Source organism: Mustela lutreola, chromosome 7, assembly GCF_030435805.1.
Source record: "Mustela lutreola isolate mMusLut2 chromosome 7, mMusLut2.pri, whole genome shotgun sequence".
Classification (NCBI taxonomy): Eukaryota; Metazoa; Chordata; class Mammalia; order Carnivora; family Mustelidae; genus Mustela; species Mustela lutreola.
Genome location: NC_081296.1, coordinates 66,795,585 through 66,814,497, shown reverse-complemented (window position 1 = coordinate 66,814,497; position 18,913 = coordinate 66,795,585). Strand labels below are relative to the sequence as shown.

At 54.6% G+C, this 18,913-nt stretch overlaps 1 protein-coding gene across 1 annotated transcript; it reads right to left on the bottom strand.

Annotated features, from left to right (window-relative positions):
• Positions 1-96: 96 nt before the first annotated feature.
• DISP2 (dispatched RND transporter family member 2) lies at positions 97-17,840 on the bottom strand. The gene is made up of 8 exons (XM_059181158.1): positions 17,648-17,840; positions 10,826-11,155; positions 10,521-10,550; positions 10,264-10,387; positions 9,865-9,980; positions 9,568-9,695; positions 9,114-9,211; positions 97-7,345 (listed from the first exon to the last, which is right to left on the bottom strand). The coding sequence occupies exons 1-8, from the start codon at positions 17,758-17,760 to the stop codon at positions 4,082-4,084; spliced, it is 4,203 nt and encodes a 1,400-aa protein (XP_059037141.1). The 5' UTR covers positions 17,761-17,840; the 3' UTR covers positions 97-4,081.
• Between the last annotated feature and the right edge of the window lie 1,073 nt (positions 17,841-18,913).

The following is an 18,913-nucleotide window of genomic DNA, read 5'->3' as shown; positions in this document are numbered from 1 at the left end:
TTTTCAGTTCAAACAAATGCACTCTGTATCAGCCTTTCACTCTTGAATTTGAATTCTTAAATGAAGAAGGCACAGAACTGAATAATCACACGGAAGCCTGATAATGATTACAGCTTTATCAAGGTCCTTCCAGGGCTTTTCAGCAGAGTGGCTTTGGACAACCAGTCATTTACATAGCACAGAGTGGCTTTCCTTTGTTTTTCATCTTCCCATCGAACTGAGTTATACTCTCTTCTCTTACGCAGAAACACCTCCTGACCTTGAGTTATAGTTGTCCCTGGGATCAAGGGTGTGTGTGGAAAGGGTGAGGAATACCTGCTTTTTCTATCCCCAAGCAAATGGAGTCCTGATAGATGGGATGGGGTGTCAGAGAGCTGTCACTGCCCATATGTATTATCAAAGGCCACCATGGAAGAAAAGATCAGAAACTCTCCAGATAAATGTGTGAAGGTTGTAAACCAATGCATCTTCTTTCCTGATACCTCTCACCTGCTTCTCTATCCTGTCATGCAATGGGAGAAGAATGGAATGAGTTAGATGGGGCTAAGGAAGTTTGGCTTATAAATCTCTTGCAAGATGTCTCTTTTAGAATCGGGCTTAGGTTGGGATATTGCCTTAGTATCATGGTATCACTTATGCCATGTGCCAATCTAAGAGTCTGCTAGTCAAACCAGTCTCCATCATTGTCAACAAAGCACCACAGCCATGGAAGGATGGGTTTTCCCATAGTGACAAAGTAAACCAAGTTACATTTTAAAAACATACAGCACAAGTACTCATACTCTGAGTGGAAGTTCAAGGATCTGTGGCACAAATAGGAGAAAGGACCTTAAGTCCCAAATGGGTGTCAATGTAGTTCTATTTTAAAGTGTCTCAGTGTTAAGAAACCATTTCTTGAATTTCACAGAGCAAACATGAATGCTTTAGCTGGTTTTCCCCTGCCTCAGCATGCTTCTGAGCCATATACTCCTTGTAACCACTGATAATGTAATGAAGCAAATAGGTCTGCTGAAACTTACAGGAAATTGACAATACTTTAAATCCTGCTTTTCAGAGTTGGGGCTGGAGAGGCCGGCTAGATTATCCATTAATGTGGGTTGCCTGCTGTTGGTGTGGGCCACCCTGGGAGTGAGGTGGTGTTTTAGATTACCGCTGGGGTCTTCCAGTCTTTGGGGCCCAGCGGTATAAAGACCAAATCCAGTCTGTACCTCAGCTACTCTGGTTGATCAGCCTTCCTGCTGGGTTTTGTGGATGTGGCCTGCAAGAATGGGTCCCAGAAATCTCTGCGTAGGATCCTCAGCTGTGCCCACATCCCTGATGCCCACCCTACCCACCCCTCTGTATTCTCTCTGACATTTCAGTGGTTGTGTTCTGGCAAAATTTCAAAGCTCCAGTCCCAGATACCATGTCTCCCTTTGCAAGACAAAAAGGATGTGGAAGAGCAGGTCCATTTGGTCCAGGTCCCTGCTGCCCACCCCCACAATACAAGGCAGAAGCCTTGGTGAGGTGCTTGGAAAAAACAATTAAAATGCTGGTCTCTTTTTTGAGTCAAACCCAAACTTCTGCTCATGCTCAGAAGGAAGGGCTCACCTTCTCCTCCCTCTGGCTGATTGTCCCAGATGAGACCAGGGCTCTCAAGGCGTGGGTGTGTGATACAGAAGGACACGGTCCACGGTGCAGAGAAACCAAGACCCTGATGAGCAGCCCCAGGCCAGAGACAGGGAATTCCACTTGGACATGAGGACAGAGTGGTCCCACAGACCTCCCAGAGAATAGGTGCAAGTTAGGTCCTCATCCTTGCCTCCTCTTCCTGGTGGTCAGGGGTCAAATGGGTTTGATTTTCTCAGCTTGCAGAGGAGCTGACGTAGGAATGACGTAGCCTGTCATTCCCACCCATGGTCTTCTCGTGCTTCCAGAACTCCTATGTGTCATTTGGATTTCTGCTCCACTTCTCATGGGCTTCTTATGGTGGGAGGTAAGTCTTAAGAATATAGGAAAAAAAACAAAACAAAACATAACAGAAACACCTCTTGAGTTGCCTCTAGCTGGGTCACAAAGTGTCTGGCCCTAGAAGAATCCCTTCCTCTCTGTGTTACTCATCTGTAAAATGACCTGGATTGGTGGTTTTCACACCACATTCTGTTAGAGCTACTGGGAGCTTGTGAGGTTCTCCAGGGCCCCCAAGAAGCCCAGGAGAAAGGGAGGCTGAGCTGACTGTACACACCCACCCAGCACCCTCCCCCAGAAGTCCCTGCTTCTTATCTGTTTTGTAACTGTGTTTCCACACAAGGAATCTTTGAAGAAAGGATCCTGAGGCTACAAAGCTTTAAAACTGCTGGAATAAATGATCATTAAGGTCCCTTCCAGTCTGAGACACTTGGACTTCCAAAGCCCAGCTCAAGTTGTCTCCCTTCAGGGAAGCCATCCTGGTTACTGGTCCTGGGTACCTGACCTCCAGCAATATGAATGGTGACAGGCATGGCCCTCAGCCCACACTGCATGGTGCCACCAGTGACCCATCCATGCCTAAGGGAAGAGCTAGCATGTGAGCCCCTCAAGGGTAGGTGTTCAATTTCCCTTCCAGGCCTCTGTCTCCTCGTGGTTCCACATGAGAGTAGGTGTTCGAGTAAATTTGCTTCAAGGGCCAGGAACTCTCACATGGCATAAAACTTTGCAGAGTGACTCTTTGCTTTGGGGAACGGGGAGTCACCTTTTGGTCTCCTGAGTGCCCCCAGACAGACTTGCCTATAGGAAGCTGGGGTTTCCCTGACCTGGGGTAGAGTTTCAGACTCGTACACTCCCCAAAGGGACCGCCCTGATCCCTGCCTTTGCTGAATTTTGTTCAACCTCTACTACCCTCTGCCTCTCCACACACTGCGGCCATGGAAAAAGCATGCCCTGGAACCGGGGAATCAGCTCCGCCAGGATGCCCCAGAGCCTGGAGGTTCTCAGTGGATCTGGAGGGAAGCACGGGGCAGATGTAGAACAAAGCGCGGCTTGCTCAGAGTGCAGCGCTGTCTGGAGACAGAGGTCTGAAGAGGGGTGGGATGGGGTATCCTCAGAAACACCTGCAAGGTGAACCATCAAGTTAACTACAGGCCAATGCCCTGGGACGGGTAACCAGGACTGTGGGAATTCTAGCAGTGGATCAAGGCAGGAAGCCTCTCCCCACACTTATGAGCTCTAAGACTGTGAATCAATTACTTAACCTTACTTATTCTCAGTGACTTTACCTATAAACCAGGGGTGTGTGTGGGGGGGAGGATCTGGCTAATTGCAGGCTACCCCGTAGTGAAATGGTGAGATTCCAAGGAGACATGGGTATGCAAGTTAAGTATTGTGTAAAGGAAAAGATGCAGGATATAAAGGGTTCTTGTTTGTTTCCAGGGGAGCACACGCTTCCTGCTCCCCACAAGGGACTGTTTCTGCAACTGAACGACACTCTGAGGCTGGCTGGCCTTCCTCCCCCTGCTTCGTTGCCAGCAGCCATCTCCACCCGGCCTTGACAAATTCCTGATCAGCATAGGGAGTGTGAGGGGGTAAGGCCATTCAGGAAAGAGGCCTTAGCCTAATTCTGGCCCAGAGAAGCTCCCTGAAGAGAAGGGAGTGTCCTGATAAAGAGCCCCTGAAAGATGTGAGGTCCCGGAGGCTGTTGGGGTTCCCCAGGGCTCTTCTGGTTGGTAAGGTGCCCTGCAGGGTCCCAGGAACTGGGTCCCTCACACCCACTTGGCTTGGGGGCCAGGTTGGCCTCCCCCTGATACCCAGAGCCACGAATCTGGCCTTCCCCCTTCTAGAGGTCCTGGTTGGCATTACGTTGTTGGGGGGGGGGGGCAGACGAGAGATCAGCAAGTCACAAGACACAAGCCTGTGACCTTTCTTTCCCAAGATCCACCCCACTGAATCTTCCAGATGTGGGGAGTAAGCAGCAGTCTGGACCGAGGCTGACCCACATGGGGCAGGGTTTAAACTCCACAGCTGGATGGTGAAACCTCTCCGTGCTGAGGTGGGGAGACACCATTGAGCTTCAGTCGGGGCCACCTCGTAGCCTCCAACAGGCTCTGCACCCTAGTCTGGGCCTCCCTCAGCTACTGTAGCCTGAAGTGTGGGTGCTGGGCCTGCGGAGCCAAACGTCTGGCAGATCTGGCTGGCTGTTGGGCAGCACCACAGGGCTGCCATCCCCCGGGGCCCCACGGCCCTTCCAGGATGAGCTGCTCTGGTGGGAGGCAGGCACCGAAGGATCGTACACGGCCTCCCTCAGCGCCAGCCATAGGGTGTCCCGCTTTTCGTTCAGCTGGCCCCGCTCGGGGGGTACAGTTGGCTCTGTTTCATCCAGGTCGTCTGGGGAGGCACCAACAGAATCTGGAACTCGGGCACTGGGCTCCGAGGTGCTCAGACAGGTCTCATCAGAGACGCTGAGGCCCTCTAGGGTGCTGGCTGAAGAGCAGAGGCAATCAGGAGGCTCCACAGCCTTGGCCTTGGGAGAGTGGGCAGGGACTTGTGGTGAGGCCCTCGCAGGCTCAGCCTTCTGGCCTGGGGAGTCCCGCCTGCCTTGGGTCTTGGGGCTGGAGCCCGCCTGCTTATAGGGGGAGGATGTCTGCAGGGCTGGGCACTGGCTGAAGACGGACTGGTGGTCCAGGAACAGCTCCCTCGGGGATGCAGGGGCCGGTGGGGGGCGGGAGCAGCAGGGGCCATCATGCAGCTGGAGATCCTCAGAGAGCACAGAGGGCCGGTGGGACAGTTTGCTGGTGGCTGTGCTCGTGTCAAAGCTGGGGCTCCGGCGCCGTGCCAGGGGCTGGAGCTCGTACTGTTCCGAGCATGATCCGGGCGCCCCTCCCGTTGGCCCTGCCCGTGGGCGGCCTGCCTTATCACCACTTGACTCTCCAGTTCCAGTGTCCCAAGGCAGGTGGGCACAAGGCCAGAGGATCTGCCCACAGTTCTTCTCTGGCCCAAAGAAGCAGCACAGAGATTGGAAGAAGAAGCTGGCAAAGCCACAGCTGACACACTTGACCATCATCAGGACAATGCCCAGCTTGCGATAGAGCAGCACGGTTGCAGGTAGCATGAGCACCCCGGCCGCAAACAGGGCCGCGGCGCCCACTGCCGTGGCACAGCTGGTCTGACGCAGGGAGAAGGCCACGCGGCTCAGGCGGTCAGGGTGCGGGCACAGGTGATAGGAGATGCAGTAGTTGACTGTGAAGTCCACCGAGAGGCCCACAGAGGCGGAGAGAAAGAGGGCTTCGGCAGTGTTGAGCTGCCATTCGAGAAGAACCAGTAGCCCCACAGTGAGCAGCACGGTGCCCGCCACAGCTGCCACGGAGAACAGGCTCAGTGGAACGTTCCAGGTGCCCAGCAGCAGTGTGGCAAAGGCCAGTGCCAGCGCGAGGCCCAGCACCACAGCTGGTTCAGTGTTCAGGCTGTGCTGCAGGCTATAGAGCTCCAGATGGCTGGTAAACCAGCCCCGGTGGAGGCCGGGGGGTGCGCGGCCCAGCTCGGCCGCCAGCCAGTGGCTAACCTCAGTGTAGAAGCGGTGGGCCTGGCCGTAGTCTGGACTATACTGGACGTTAGTCTGGAACTGCAGGACCAGGGCAGCCAGGCTGCCATGGGCATTGAAGCGGGGCCCCAGGTCCCGGGTGCCGTTGGGGCCTTGCTCCAGAGCCATCATCTTGAGGCAGTGAAGGAAAAGCTGGGGTGCCCAAGGGAAGACAGAGTGGCCACAGCAGAGGCCCGGCCCCAGGCGAGCACAAGCGGGGCTCTCCACCCAGCGCTGGAGGGCCTCCATGAAGCAGAGCGTGGGCCAGCCCTCGGGCTGGGTGCCAAAGAAGCTCTGATTCTGAGCTCCGTGGCAGAGGTCCAGCAGCCAGCGCTGGGCTTCGGGGCCGCTGGCCGAGAAGGTGGGGTCACTCACCAGTGAGCTGTTGCTGCGAGGGTCCAGAGGGTCGCCGGTGTCCACGGGCAGGACGCCCCACACCAGCACCACGGGCAAATGGCCGCCCTCGCCCTGAGGAAGCCGCTCGAACAGGAACTGCTGGCGGTACTCGGCGTCGAAGCGCTCGAAGGGGTGGCTGGGCCGGAAGACCTGGCCGCGGGGGGGCGGCAGCGTGGGCAGCCGCAGGCGGGGACTGACGCCGGCGATGTAGGCGCCCCCTGCCGCCAGCGCGGCGAACCAGCAGATCCAGATGTAGCGGAACTTGATGACCCCACAGGGCAGGAGGCGCTGGAAGAGCAGGCGCGAGGTGCCGGCCGCCGCCCTCCGGAGACCGCGGAGCCTTCTGTGCAGCGCCAGCGCCAGTCGCCGGGGCGCGCTGCCGGCCCTCGGGCCCTGCACCCGGGACGCACAGGCGCGCGCCAGGTAGCGCTCGTGGAGCACGGCGGAGGCGGGCAGCCAGGCCAGCGTGAGCGCCAAGTGCGCCAGCACTGCCGTGCCCAGGTAGAGGGCGAAGCAGCGCACGGCCGGCAGGCGGCTCAGGTAGCTGGCGTAGAAGGCTGCGGCTGTGGTCAGGCCCGAGACCAGCAGCAGGTAGCCGAAGTGGTGCATTGTGCGGCCCACGCGCTGCGCCAGCCCACCCGAGGGCAGCTGGCTCTTGCTGAGGCGCCACAGGTCGAAGAAGATGAGTGTGTGGTTGGCGCAGACGCTGCTGAGAAGAACGAAGGCTGCCAGATTGACGAAGGGGAAGTAGGCCATGCGGAAGGCCACCCGGTAGAGAAAGAAGGCGACCAGCAGGGAGCCCAGCACCCCCAGCAGTACCAGGAGCGTGAGGAAGAGGGAACGCAGGTAGAGGGCGATGCTGAGGAAGATGGCAACCAGGGCCAGCAAGGGGTACACCGTGTCCTGGGCCAGGTAGTGTCTCAACAGCTCCTGCTTGAGGCCCAGGTCCATGCCAGTGATGGACGTGTAGTTGTCAGAGAGCCCCCAGGGCACTGCGAGGCGGTCCAGGTAGATTCCCATCATGGAGGCCCCCTTGGGAGTGGGCAGGAAGAGCAGGCTGTACTTAAGGGAGGGCACCTGGTAGTCGGCAGTCTGGGGACTCAGAAAGTCTCTGTCCAGCAGGAAATGGAGGAGTTGGTAGACAGCACTGCTCCGGTAGCACTTGGTGGGCACCTGGGTGCAGTGTGCTGGCTTGTCCTGTCCAGGGCCCAAACAAGAGGGCACCAGGGCGCCACGGTGGTAGTAGATGGCACAGGCCCGCAGAAGGGCCAGTGTTCGGGCTGCATCGGCTTGAGTAGTGTCCAGGCAGGAGGAGCGGTTGGAGAGCACAGCCACATAGTTGCCCAGGGACCAGCTGGGGCAGCACTTGTTGGCTTCCGTACGCTGGCACAGAGCCCCAAAGTGGCTATGGGAGCGGATCTGTACAGCACACAGAGCAGGAGAGAGCTCAGGGTCAAGGCAGGGGCCCAGGTTTCCCCCGCCCCTCACCTAGAGGGCCGAGGGACACCTCACCTAGAGGGCCGAGGCAGAGAGGTATCCTGACAGCCCAGCAGACAAGGCTCATCTTAGAGCTGTGTTCAGTTCCTGGCTACATCTTGACTACCAAAGGGGAGCCTCAGGAATGCTGTCCGAGGCCTCCTTCTGAGAGGTCCTGCCCTAAGGGCCTCTGCAAGTTGCACACCCCAATTCTGCCCTGCCTAAACCAGGAGGGGAAGTGACAGTGTCAGCCACAGATGGGTCAAGGGTCCAGGGAATTGGAAGCAAACAGGGGGAAAAGTAGGGACCAGAACATTCCAGGCTCAGGGTCAGTGCCAAACGTAGCCTCCTACCTCTGTCCACTGGGCTCTTAACCCATCTTAGTGACAGAGCTATTTCTTTTTCAGACCTCATGCCTCCTTTTCTCTCCCACCTGGTATTAACACATCATGACAGCTGGTGTAGCCTGGAAGGCACTGGCCTGGGGATCCGAGGCCCTGTTTTGCTACCAGCTGGCTATATGGCCTTGGGCCTGAGATCATGGTGACAATAGCAACATTTACTGAGAGATTTCTATTGCCACTCATTATTCTACAATTTGCCAGGCAAATCTGTCTTGTTCAGTTGTCACAACATCCTTATGAGAAAAGTACTATTATTTGTCCCATTTTCTACATCCAAAGCCCGAGGCACTGAGAGGTTTAGAAATGTGCCTACAATCACACAGCTAGGGGGGTATTAGAATTGGCCTTGGGGCACCTGGGCAGCTCATTTGGCTGAGTGTCCAACTCTTGATTTCACCTCAGGTTGTGATCTTGGGGTCCTGGGATGCAGTTCTATGTGGGATTTTACGCTCAGGGTGGAGCCTGCTTGTCCCTCTCCATCTGCTCCTCCCCCAGCTCTCTCTCTCTCTCAGATAAAAAATAAATAAATTCTTATTTACAAAAAAAGAGAGAGAGAGAGAGAGAGAGAGAACTGGCTTTGAATTCAGGAATCTAGCTCCAGGGCACGTGTTCCTAACCAGTGTCTTTTGGAATGTCAGATACACTTGTGTGGATGCCTTGAGCTATTCAATGGTGTTTACACTGTTTGGCAACAAACCTTTCTTCAGATGTTATGGTGGTATCTGGCCCTGGATTAGAGGAACTGGATTGGCACTGCTTGGATTGATCAGGAGGAGGCCTTGGGCTGGAGCCTCCACAACAGCCCCTGAGGCTCCTTTTCAGGACCTTTCTTTTTCTTTTTTTTTTTTTTTTTTTTTTAAGATTTTACTTATTTATTGGACAGAGAGAGATCACAAGTAGGCAGAGAGGCAGTCACAGAAAGAGGAGGAAGCAGAAGCAGGCTCCCTGCTGAGCAGAGAGCCCCATGTGGGGCTCAATCCCAGGATCCTGGGATCATGACCTGAGCTGAAGGCAGAGTCTTTAACCCACTAAGCCACCCAGGGGCCCCTTTTCAGGACCTTTTGAAAATCCCCAGGCTCTGCTAGTCTCTGTGTCTTGGCTTCTCTAAGAAGAGCTGACTCTTCTTTCCCCACATGAACCTGGAGCCTTTCAACAGGGACAGGAAGACTTTTCTGAGCAGGGAATACTCTTCCCAGTCCACCCTAGCAGTCCTGGCTCAACTGTATTTCCTTGGGATTAGGCCAAGAAGAGTTCCTTCTCTCCCCCTGCCTCACCTCCCACCCACAGCACCTCCCCAGCGAGCTCACCTGGTCCTGTTCCATGCGGCACATGGAATGGATGGCATGCAGGTTCCATAGGCTGCCTGCCGAGGTGGACATGAACACCAGCTGTGCGTAGCTCTTCTCTGCAACACACCCCCCCAACACACCCCAGAGTTCAGCTCTTCGGCATCAGGTCCTGGGCCCACTGGAGGGAAGACACCCAGGGCCATATGAGGCTCAGATTCTCAGGAGTCTGAAACCTGTGCCTGGCTGCCCAATTCTGTGCCCCGCCACCCCCACCCAGCCTGATTTCATGTGGCTGGAGCAGCTGAGGCCTAGCTCAGCCTCCCGACTATAAACCAACTTCTATGACTTGAACATGGCCAGCTGGCCTCCTTCCTTTTCTGACTGCCCAGATTTGTTCTCCTGGGCCCTCCAGTTCTAGTCGGTACAATGGGGGCCAACATTAAAGACAGGAACTGGCCAGGTTGCTGCTTACCAGGTGGGCCACAGAAGAAGTTCTCCTGCCCTCTGTCCTCTAGGGGCTCCACCATCCTTCGAGGCCGGACTAAGCCCTCCTGGGTACTGCTCCAGGGTGTGGGGCTCAGAATGGTGTGGGCGTTGGAACTAAGGTAGAGAGAAAAACCTATGCCAGGCACCATCAAGGGGTAGGGACTCAGAGGAGGCCAGACACCCCTTCCCAGTGAACCCCAGCAAGTCCCTCTGACCTGGAATTTGGGAAGTCCTCTCTCATTCCCCCTTTCCCTTTAACAGTGGAAAGATGGAAACCCAGTACCTGTTCTGCTCAAGGTCTGGGGAAAGAGAAAGCAGCTTCCTGGGGCCCGTGAGGGTTTGCAGTGCTCTCCACACTACCAGCTTGCGGCCAATGTCTGTGTCTCGAGGCTCAAAGCCCTGCAGGGAGAGGGACAGAGAAGATCAGGTGGGCAAAAGGAGCAATGCCCCATCTGGCCCTTCTTGGCTCTGCCCCTTTGGGTCCCTGGAGCAGGGAAGGCCAGCCTGCCTTTCTGGATTATTGGATGAGAGTATCCCCTCTTTACCATCTCCCCCATCTCACTCTGGGGGTCAAGAGTCCAGTGCCATCCCACCCCCCAGCTGGGTCACTCCAACTTTCTGCCCCAGACTGAGCTGAGGTGGCTAGGCCTGGGAGTCCCTGTCCCTCCCTTTAGCCTCTTACCAGCAAGGGCTTGGAGAAGTCGGGCAGCTGGTCCCCTAGCAGTCCAGCCAGGGTGCAGACGAGGATGACAGCCAGACACAGCAGCAGCACAGCCACTGGCCACTCAGCAATCAGCTGGGAATAGCTGGGAAAGAGGAAGAGAAGCCACTGGAACTGGTGTTGGGTGTGTGAGCTTAGGCGTCACCAGGAAGGGGTGGCAGGGCCAGACTCGGTGCCCACCTAGTCACCCCTAGGGGGCCAGAGGCCCAGAGGCCTACCTCTTTGGCATCCGGAAGGTCCGTTCCTGCCTGTGGAAGAGAAGAAAAGACACTTGCTTGTCAGAGCCCCCCTGCAGGGTGGGAGGTATGGTGTGGGGACAGAGCAAGATGGTATTCATCCTTTCAGGCTGTTCTACTCTCAAGCTCCAACCCTTCCTTCCTCCTCCATCCAGGCTGCCTCCTCCCTCAGGGACATCCTGGGCTGCCTCTTAATGAAGGAGTCCAGAGCCCGGGGGGCTCACCCCACTTTTAAGCCCTGCCCCATCTTCCAGTGGAAGCTTGCAGGCTACTGGATCCCTCCTTACCTGACACTGACCACATGGTGTTGCACAGATGGCGGCTTCCAGGCCCCATCTCGCTGTGAGGGGGCTGGTGAAGGGCTGAGGCTGGAGCCGTGGGAGCATAGAGCTGCTCGGTCCCCAAGCCCTGGCAGGGAATTGTCTCCCCGGTATTCCTGCGGTGCCCGGGGGTAGGTGAAGTGTGCAGGGGCCAAGGGACTGGACGGGCCCACAGGCTGGAGGGTGGAAGTTGTTGGTGGGGGTCCTGAAGAACTGGAAGGATCCTCCGGGGGGCCACTTTGGAGGGAGCAGCTCTTCTCTGGGCTTGCCTCAGGGGCCACAGCCTTGCTCTGGGACCTGGGGGGAGAGGAGACAAGGGTGATGAGGGTGGGGGGTGCTGTTGGGCCACCCCATGCCCTGAGACAAGGAGACAGGGCTTAGGTTTGTTCTTACTAGTCCTAGGGGAGAGGGGAGGGGGGCACAGCCTCCATCCATACACCCCCAACCTATCTCTTGAGTCCATTGTCTTATTCACTTACCTGTCCATGCACTCAAAAAACATTATTGGCAGCCTGCTACATGCCAGACACTGTGTTTTTACATGTATGATCTTGTGTACTCACAAAACCCTACAGGGGAGATACTTTCCTTGTTCTATATTTGAAAATAGGTTCAGTGAGACAAGAGCTGGGCCTTAAACCCATTCTGTCTTGCAGTCCTGCTCCAGTCCTTCCTTCCTACCTTCCTTCCTTCCTTTCCCCCCTCTTCTTTTTTTCTTTTTTAAGATTTTATTTATTTGACAGATAGATCACAAGCAGGCAGAGAGGCAGGGAGAGAGAGCAGGGGAAGCAGGATCCCTGCTGAGCAGAGAGCCCGATTTGGGGCTTGATCCCAGGACCTCAGGATCATGACCTGAGCCCAAGACAGGTGCTTAACTGACCGAGTCGCCCAGGCACCCCAGTCCTGCACTCTTTCTGCTGCAGCCAACTGCTCATTCTCTTGGCAGGCATTTATTGAGCACCTACTGCAATCTTGTTCTCACCTTAGAGCCTTTGAACTTCCTCGTTCCTCAGCTTGGGGTCTCCTCCACGAGATAACTGGATGGCTCAGAGCCTCCCTTTAGTCTCAGTCCAACCATCACATTCTTAGAGAAGCCTTCCCCAACCAACTAACCACCTGCCAGCTCTCAATCCCCCCACCTGCTTTATATTTCTTCGCAGCATTTGCCACAACCGGACATTATCCAGTGTCCTGTTTCGAGCCTGCCTCTCCGATGGAATGTGAGCTCTGGGAGAGCAGGGTCTCATGGCTTTGTTCATCTCTTACACTCGGAAGGGGCTCGGGGAATGTTTGTTGAGTGAATGCTGAGCCCTAGACGGGCTGCTAATGGTGATGCTGGGATGAATAAAGTCCATCCTTGTCTACCAGGCACTCATAGTGGGTGGGAGATGTTGACCAGAGTCCAAGTCACAGAGCACTGAAAAGGAAGGCCCAACTTAGATGGGGGAGGGGGTGGGGGTAGTCACAGAAGGTATGGCAGCTGTGAGTGCTGCCCTTCCTCCACCCTTGGGCCACAGGACAGAAGGTTTGCTTTGCAAGAGTGTATATGGCTGGGAGAGGGAGTTGGGACCCCCAAAGAACATGCCAAGGAGGAATCAGCAATAGATTCTTCTTTCAGAATTACTCACAAGGACAGTATTCAGGGCATGGACGCAGCTCCACTCCCTGGGTGCATGGGGAGGCAAAGTCCCCCCCAGTGGCAGGACTGCCAGACCTGGGACAGGAGTAGATGGCTGCAGAACAGAGTCCCTGAGGGCTATGGGGTGCTCCCAGAGAGGTTCTGGACTAGGAAGCCCTGGCAGAGCCCTGTCTCCTCCCCACATTCACTGGACTCACCTGGTCTGCCAGAAATTGTGTAGCTGTGTGGTTTACGCTGACCCACCTGTGGCTTTCAGACCTGCCTGCTGCACTCCCAAAGGGGATAGAGGCCAGAGTCCCTGTCCTGGAGGCAAGCAGACATTGCCCAGGGAGGCTGGGTTCTGCCTGGAAACTAAGTAGAGGAACTGGGAAGAAGAGGCAAGCTCTTCCTGCTCCTCCTGGAAGCATGGCTGGCTGGTATAGCAGTCTGGGAAAGCACAACCTTCATGCCAAGGGAAAATGCAGGAGCACTGGAGGTGGGCTGCTGACTCTACCATCCTTTAGCTCTGAGGCCTTGGGAAAGACACACAATTCTTGGGGTGCTGGCATCCTTGTCTTGAGCGAGAGTATGATGGTAACACCCCCTCTTGGGGTTGGTACAGGAATTAAGGTATAACATACATGAGCTCCCTGTCAGAGCCTGGCATAGGGAAGACACATTTGTCCCCCCGCCCTCATTTGCACTCAGGGCTGTGGGGAGCATGCAGCTTAAGAAGTATATTTATATTTACAATTTGACCTCTTTAGGCACCTCAGGTAATATAGCTCCGTTTTAGAACTTCTCACACCTTGAGACACTCACTACATATATAATTACACATACTTGCCTTTTTTTACTCGAAAGCTGCATCAGCATTTGATCTCATGGTTTAAATCACTGATACCTTTTTTTTTTTATTTTTTTAACTAACTCATTGTTTAGAAAAAGAGGAGTTTGACAAAGTTGTTCTAAAGCAAGCCCTCAGATTACCCATAAAGTAGATATAGCAACCAAGGTCCTTGCAGATAAAAGACTTTATTGGCCCATCTCTGTGGGCCAAAGGGAAGGTACATAAGTGTGGACATTTTCTTCTTTAAGGTTTTTATTCTGCAGGCCTTTTTTTTTTTTTTAGGATTTTTTTTTTTTAAATTTGACAGACAGAGATCACAAGTGGGCAGAGAGGCAGGCAGAGAGGGAGGAGGAAGCAGGCTTCCTGCTGAGCAGAGAGCCCAATGTGGGGCTTGATCTCAGGACCCTGGGATCATGACCTGAGCGAAGGCAGAGGCTTAACCCACTGAGCCACCCAGGCGCCCCTGCAGGTCTTTAAAAAAAAAAAAAAAATTATTTATTTGACAGAGAGAGAGAGGCAGGTAGAGGGAGAAGCAGACTCCCCTCGAGCAGGGAGCCTGATGCAGGACTCAATCCCAGGTCCCTTGGATCATGACCTGAGCCAAAGGTAGATGCCTAACCAACTGAGCCACCTAGATGCCCCTTGCAGGTTTCTTTTGAGCACCTTTCACATGCTGGACACCGCTTTTGGTCTGGGTTATCCCGAAGGCATGAGAATGACCCATTAGTCATGGTCTCCCCTTTATTTATTATTTTTTTGAGAGGGAGAAAGAGCACATGGTGGGGAGAGAAGGGCAGAGAAAGAGGGAGAGAGGGAATCTTAAGCAGGCTCCACACCCAGGGCTGAGTCCCATGCAGGGCTTGATCTCATAACCCTGAGATCATGACCTGATCCAAAATCAAGAGTTGGATGCTTAAACAACTGAGTCACACAGGTGCTACAAGATTTAATTTTTTATCTTTTCTTTTTCTTCTTCTTCTTCTTCTTTTTTTTTTTTTTAAGTAGGCTCCATGCCCACTGTGGAGTCCAACATGGGCCTTGAACTCAACCTAAGATCAAGATCTGAGCTGAGGGGCACTTGGGTGGCTCAGTTGTTAAGTATCTGCCTTCTGCTCAGGTAATGATCCCAGGGTCCTGGGATCGAGCCCCACATGGGCTCCCTGCTTGGCTGGAAGCCTGCTTCTCCCTCTCCTGCTTGTGTTCCCTCTCTTACTGGGTGTTCCTCTGTGAAATAAATAAAATCTTTTTTTTTTTAAGATTTTATTTATTTTTTTATTTATTTGACAGACAGAGATTACAAGTAGGCAGAGAGGCAGGCAGAGAGAGAGGAGGAAGCAGGCTCCTCTCTGCTGAGCAGAGAGCCCAATGTGGGGCTCGATCCCAGGACTCCGAGATCATGACCTGAGCTGAAGGCAGAGGCTTTAACCCACTGAGCCACCCAGGTGCCCCGAAATAAATAAAATCTTAAGAAAAAAAAAAAAGACTTGGGCTGAGATCAAGAGTCACACCCTTAACCAACTGAGGCACCCAGGCACCCCAAGGTTTTATTTTTTTAAAGTAAACTTTACTGGGGTACCTGGGTGGCTCAGTTGGTTAAGTGACTGCCTTCAGCTTGGGTTATGATCCCAGGGTCCTGGGATCGAGCCCCACATCAGGCTCCCTGCTCAATGGAGAGCCTGCTTCTCCCTCTCCCTCTGCCTGCCCTTCTGCCTACTGGTGCTCTCTTTCTATCTCTCTGTCAAACAAATAAAATCTTAAAAAAAAAAAAGTAATCTTTACACCCAATGTGGGGCTCAAACTCAAAACCCTGAGATCAAGAGTCACATGCTCCACTGACTGAGCCATCCAGGCCCCCCTTGGTCTCCCTCCTTAGAGCAAACCTGCATTCCAAGGGTCAGGAGGGTGGGGCAGCCAGGGTGTCTATTTGAGCTGCCCATGGTCTTAGAGCACTCACTGAGTACATAGAGCCAGGCTTCCCCTGCCCCAGCTGGAGTGTGGGGATTTTTTTTTTTTTAATTAAGGTTAGCTAGCACTATGGGGGTGCTGGAGGAGAGAGGGAGCACTCCCTCCTAGCCAGTCTACCAAAGTTCATAAGCCTGCACCCTTCTTTAGCTGCCTTCTGCTCAAGGGGGATTCCAGCCTCTACCATTGGTTTGCTTCTACTGGGGTCTCCCTGACCCCAGCCCCTTCTTCTCAACCCCTCTCACCCCTCTCCAGGGACCTAAGGTCAGCTTCTCCCAAATCCCATCCTCTTGACAGTGCTCATCATTGTCAATGTGGCAGAATTTAAAACCCTTCACATTCCCCTAGGAACTGTGCCTTTGTCTCAACCCTCCCAAGGAGAAGAGCCAAACTCTTCTGAGAATAAAAGCTTTCTTCTGCCAGCCTCTGCTGCTCTCAGTTTTCAGGAGATCTAGTAATAACACAAGTTAAACACCCCAGGCCTTGCCTCCCCAGGCGGCTTTCATTATTACCCCCTCAGTTCCATGGCTCTGACAAGAGTGAGCCACCTCCTAGGCAGGCCTGTATCCCAAGTGACTGGGGCAGGCAGGCAAGGGGATGGAAAGTGTTGATGCAGGCTTCCTCAAGGCCAAAGTGAAAGCAGGCAGTGCCTGGCTGATAGGGCTGCCCCCCACCCAGAGCCACCCACTTGGGAGACTCATAAGAGGTAAATACATGCACATTAAGGACACCCCCAGGCCCACAGACACAGAGCCATATGGACTTCCATGTGATCCCGCAGAGTGGCCAAGATGGATAAGGGAGCAGTCATGCCACTGGGAAAATAAAAAGGTAGTTTCAAAAACACAGAGAATGAACTATTTAAAATTGCTCTGTAGTCAATGAATTAGTAAAGAACCATGGGTGTGCTTAAACACACATGCTGTTTTATTCACTCTGTATCTAACTCCAGAGCACTTCTTAGCTCACAATGAACATATTTTTGTTTCTAGAATTGAACTATGTCCCTCTGCTTGATTAGTGACCAGGGTCTCTGGGGAAATTCAGAGAGAGGCCAGAGGTCCCAAGGAGTTGCTGAAGACGAGCCAGTGGTTCTTGTGCCCAGGAATGACCCCACATGCAAAGGAAGTGATCAGACCAGACAAGGCTTATCCTTAATGAAATATCCAAGGCAGCAAATGACTCTCTGGCCCCTTCTAGGGAGACTTCTGGCCCCGGGCCCCTGTCCTGCCCTGTCCATCCTTGGCTTTTTGGTCAGGCAATAGTCCCAGGCAGCCCCCTGGTCCAGGGAACACATTCATCCTGTGTCTCACTCCCTTGAAGAAAGCTCTGTGCCTTTCAGAGTGACAGGTGGTTAAATCTATCCAGGCTGAGTGTTGACAATAAAGGGAAAAAAACATTTTTTTCTACTTGTGGGGCCTCCTCTTTGCTCTGAGGTCCAGAACATACATTTTAACTAAGGCAGTATATGTCCATCTCTGCTTTTTGGCCCCAAAGAATGCCTCTTATTTCAGTCCAGGCAGGAGAGAGAGAGAGAGAGAGAGACAGTGTCATATCAGGGGAGGGATTCTGAGGGTGGCAGACCGGGCAGGGCACAGAAATTGCGCCATATTGTTACCTGGCTGGGCTGTTCCCTCACATATACGGTGGGGGAAGGTGGAGGAGAGGCACTGATATCTGGGCCCTCAGTGAGAAGATGCTCCTACTGTCCTGCCAGCCTGGGACTCCCTCAGGGATGGTACTAACCGCAGCCTGAGCCTGAGCCTGCCCACCGTTGCGCCTCCAGCGAGTGAGTGCTGGTAGCCGCCACACGCGGGGACTCAAGCCGACACGTGTGCAGCCGGCCATGGAGGCAGACTGGGGACTGACGGTGATGGACAAAGACAGTTCCTGGCGTGGCGGCGAGGGTCTGCTCTCCCCAGGACACACACCTGGGGGATCCTCCCGTCTATGTCACACACGCACCTTTGAGCACACTGCCATGCTGGAACCCAGACTAAGGTTTCCCCGGGCTTGGGGCTTACTGAGAAGATGCGGGGGCAGGGCCTGGAGGGAGGGGTTCTTGAGGCTGGAGGGTCGGAGGAGACCCCGGCACTAGAGGTAAGGTAGGAACAGTGGGTGGGGCAGGTATTGGGACAGTGAGAGCGTTGGGGACTCGCAGTAGGTGGTATCAGGGAGAGAGAAAATTGACCCGGCTGAATGAGGGCGTGGCCAGGGGGCCGGCTGCTCTGAGGCGCTGGAAGGGGCTCTGGGAGGGGCTGGGGAATGAATGAGGGACACATATGGCGGCTACGGGGATACCTGGGGCGGGGGTGTTGGGAAGGTCTGCGAGCTGGGTTTGCGGAGCGGTCCGCCCTACCTGTCTGGGGAGCTGCCGTCTGGGGCCAAGGGCTCCCCCTTGGGCCGCTGTTCCCCTTCCGGACCTGGGCCGGGAGCCGGACCGCGGCTGCTGCCGCCGCTACCAGCGTCCATGCCCGTGGGCGGCACCGCTGTCCGGGCGCTGGTGCTGAAGTGGTGGCGGCGGCGGCGTCGGCTGGCTCCCGCGCATGCGTCTGCGCCAGTCGGACAGATCGCTGGGCGGGGCCGACAAGGAGCCCAGCCAATGGGCGCGGCAACGGAGGGGCGGGGACAGAGGCTTGTGGCTGCCCTGCTGCCCAGCGCTGGAGGCTTGCTGTCTTCAAGACCTGGGACCTACCCAGGCCAGGTCTGAGAGCTTTTAGGAGTCCGGCCGGCTGGCTGTAGTCCGCACATTGGCCTTTTCCAGAGGGACATCGATCCTCCCCTAAGGGACCAGGAAGCGCGACTCCAGGCACCGTGCGGAGAGCCTCACTGTTTGAAACGCACTCTTCCAGCCAGAAAGAGGAAGAAACTTCCACACCCGCACTTCATAGTGCAGGAAACTGAAAGGCTGAGAGGTTGGGCGACTTAAGTCCCACATTTCTCTCGGCTTTGCCCAGCAACACCCTCCTCCCCAGTGGGACTAAGGCACTGTTCAGGTTGGGTTTGTCTTCACGTTTGTCTGGACCTGGACTTGGGTTTGCAACCCTCGGACCTGGAGCCTGGCTTCTGATTCAAGTGCGGAGTATGGGAGTATGGGGTGTGGCAAGAGGGAGAAAAGAGAATTCACAGCTCTTTTTCTTATAATCACCCCACTTCAGACGAGGAGGTACCTAACAGCCACTCACTTTAAGACACTTGCTGCTCCACCATCAGGGAACGCCTATGAGGGAGGGGAGGGAGTAAAGGGCCTGGGATAGGCCTGGGTAGAGTTCTAGAATAGATAGGGGTGATGTGAAAAGCCTGGGAGTTGGGGGGCGGAGAGGGTTCCCGATGTGGGATTTGGATGGAAAGGGTTTCACAGCAAGCACGCTGGCTGAATGTGCAGGGAGGTGCCATGGCTGAGGAGTGGAGCTGGGGAGGGAGTCAGAACCTATGAGCATTTAGAATATAGGTATCCTTAAACTGTGCGTATGTGTCACTCTATGCAAGGCATAGGTCACTAGGTGGGAGAATCTAGAGGCAGGTGTAGGAGTGGTGGGCCTGTCCTGAATAGCTTACAGTTTGGCTGGAGATATAAAAGGCCAGCCCATAAACTAGAGCCGACTGGGTAGGGTGTGGTCAGGCC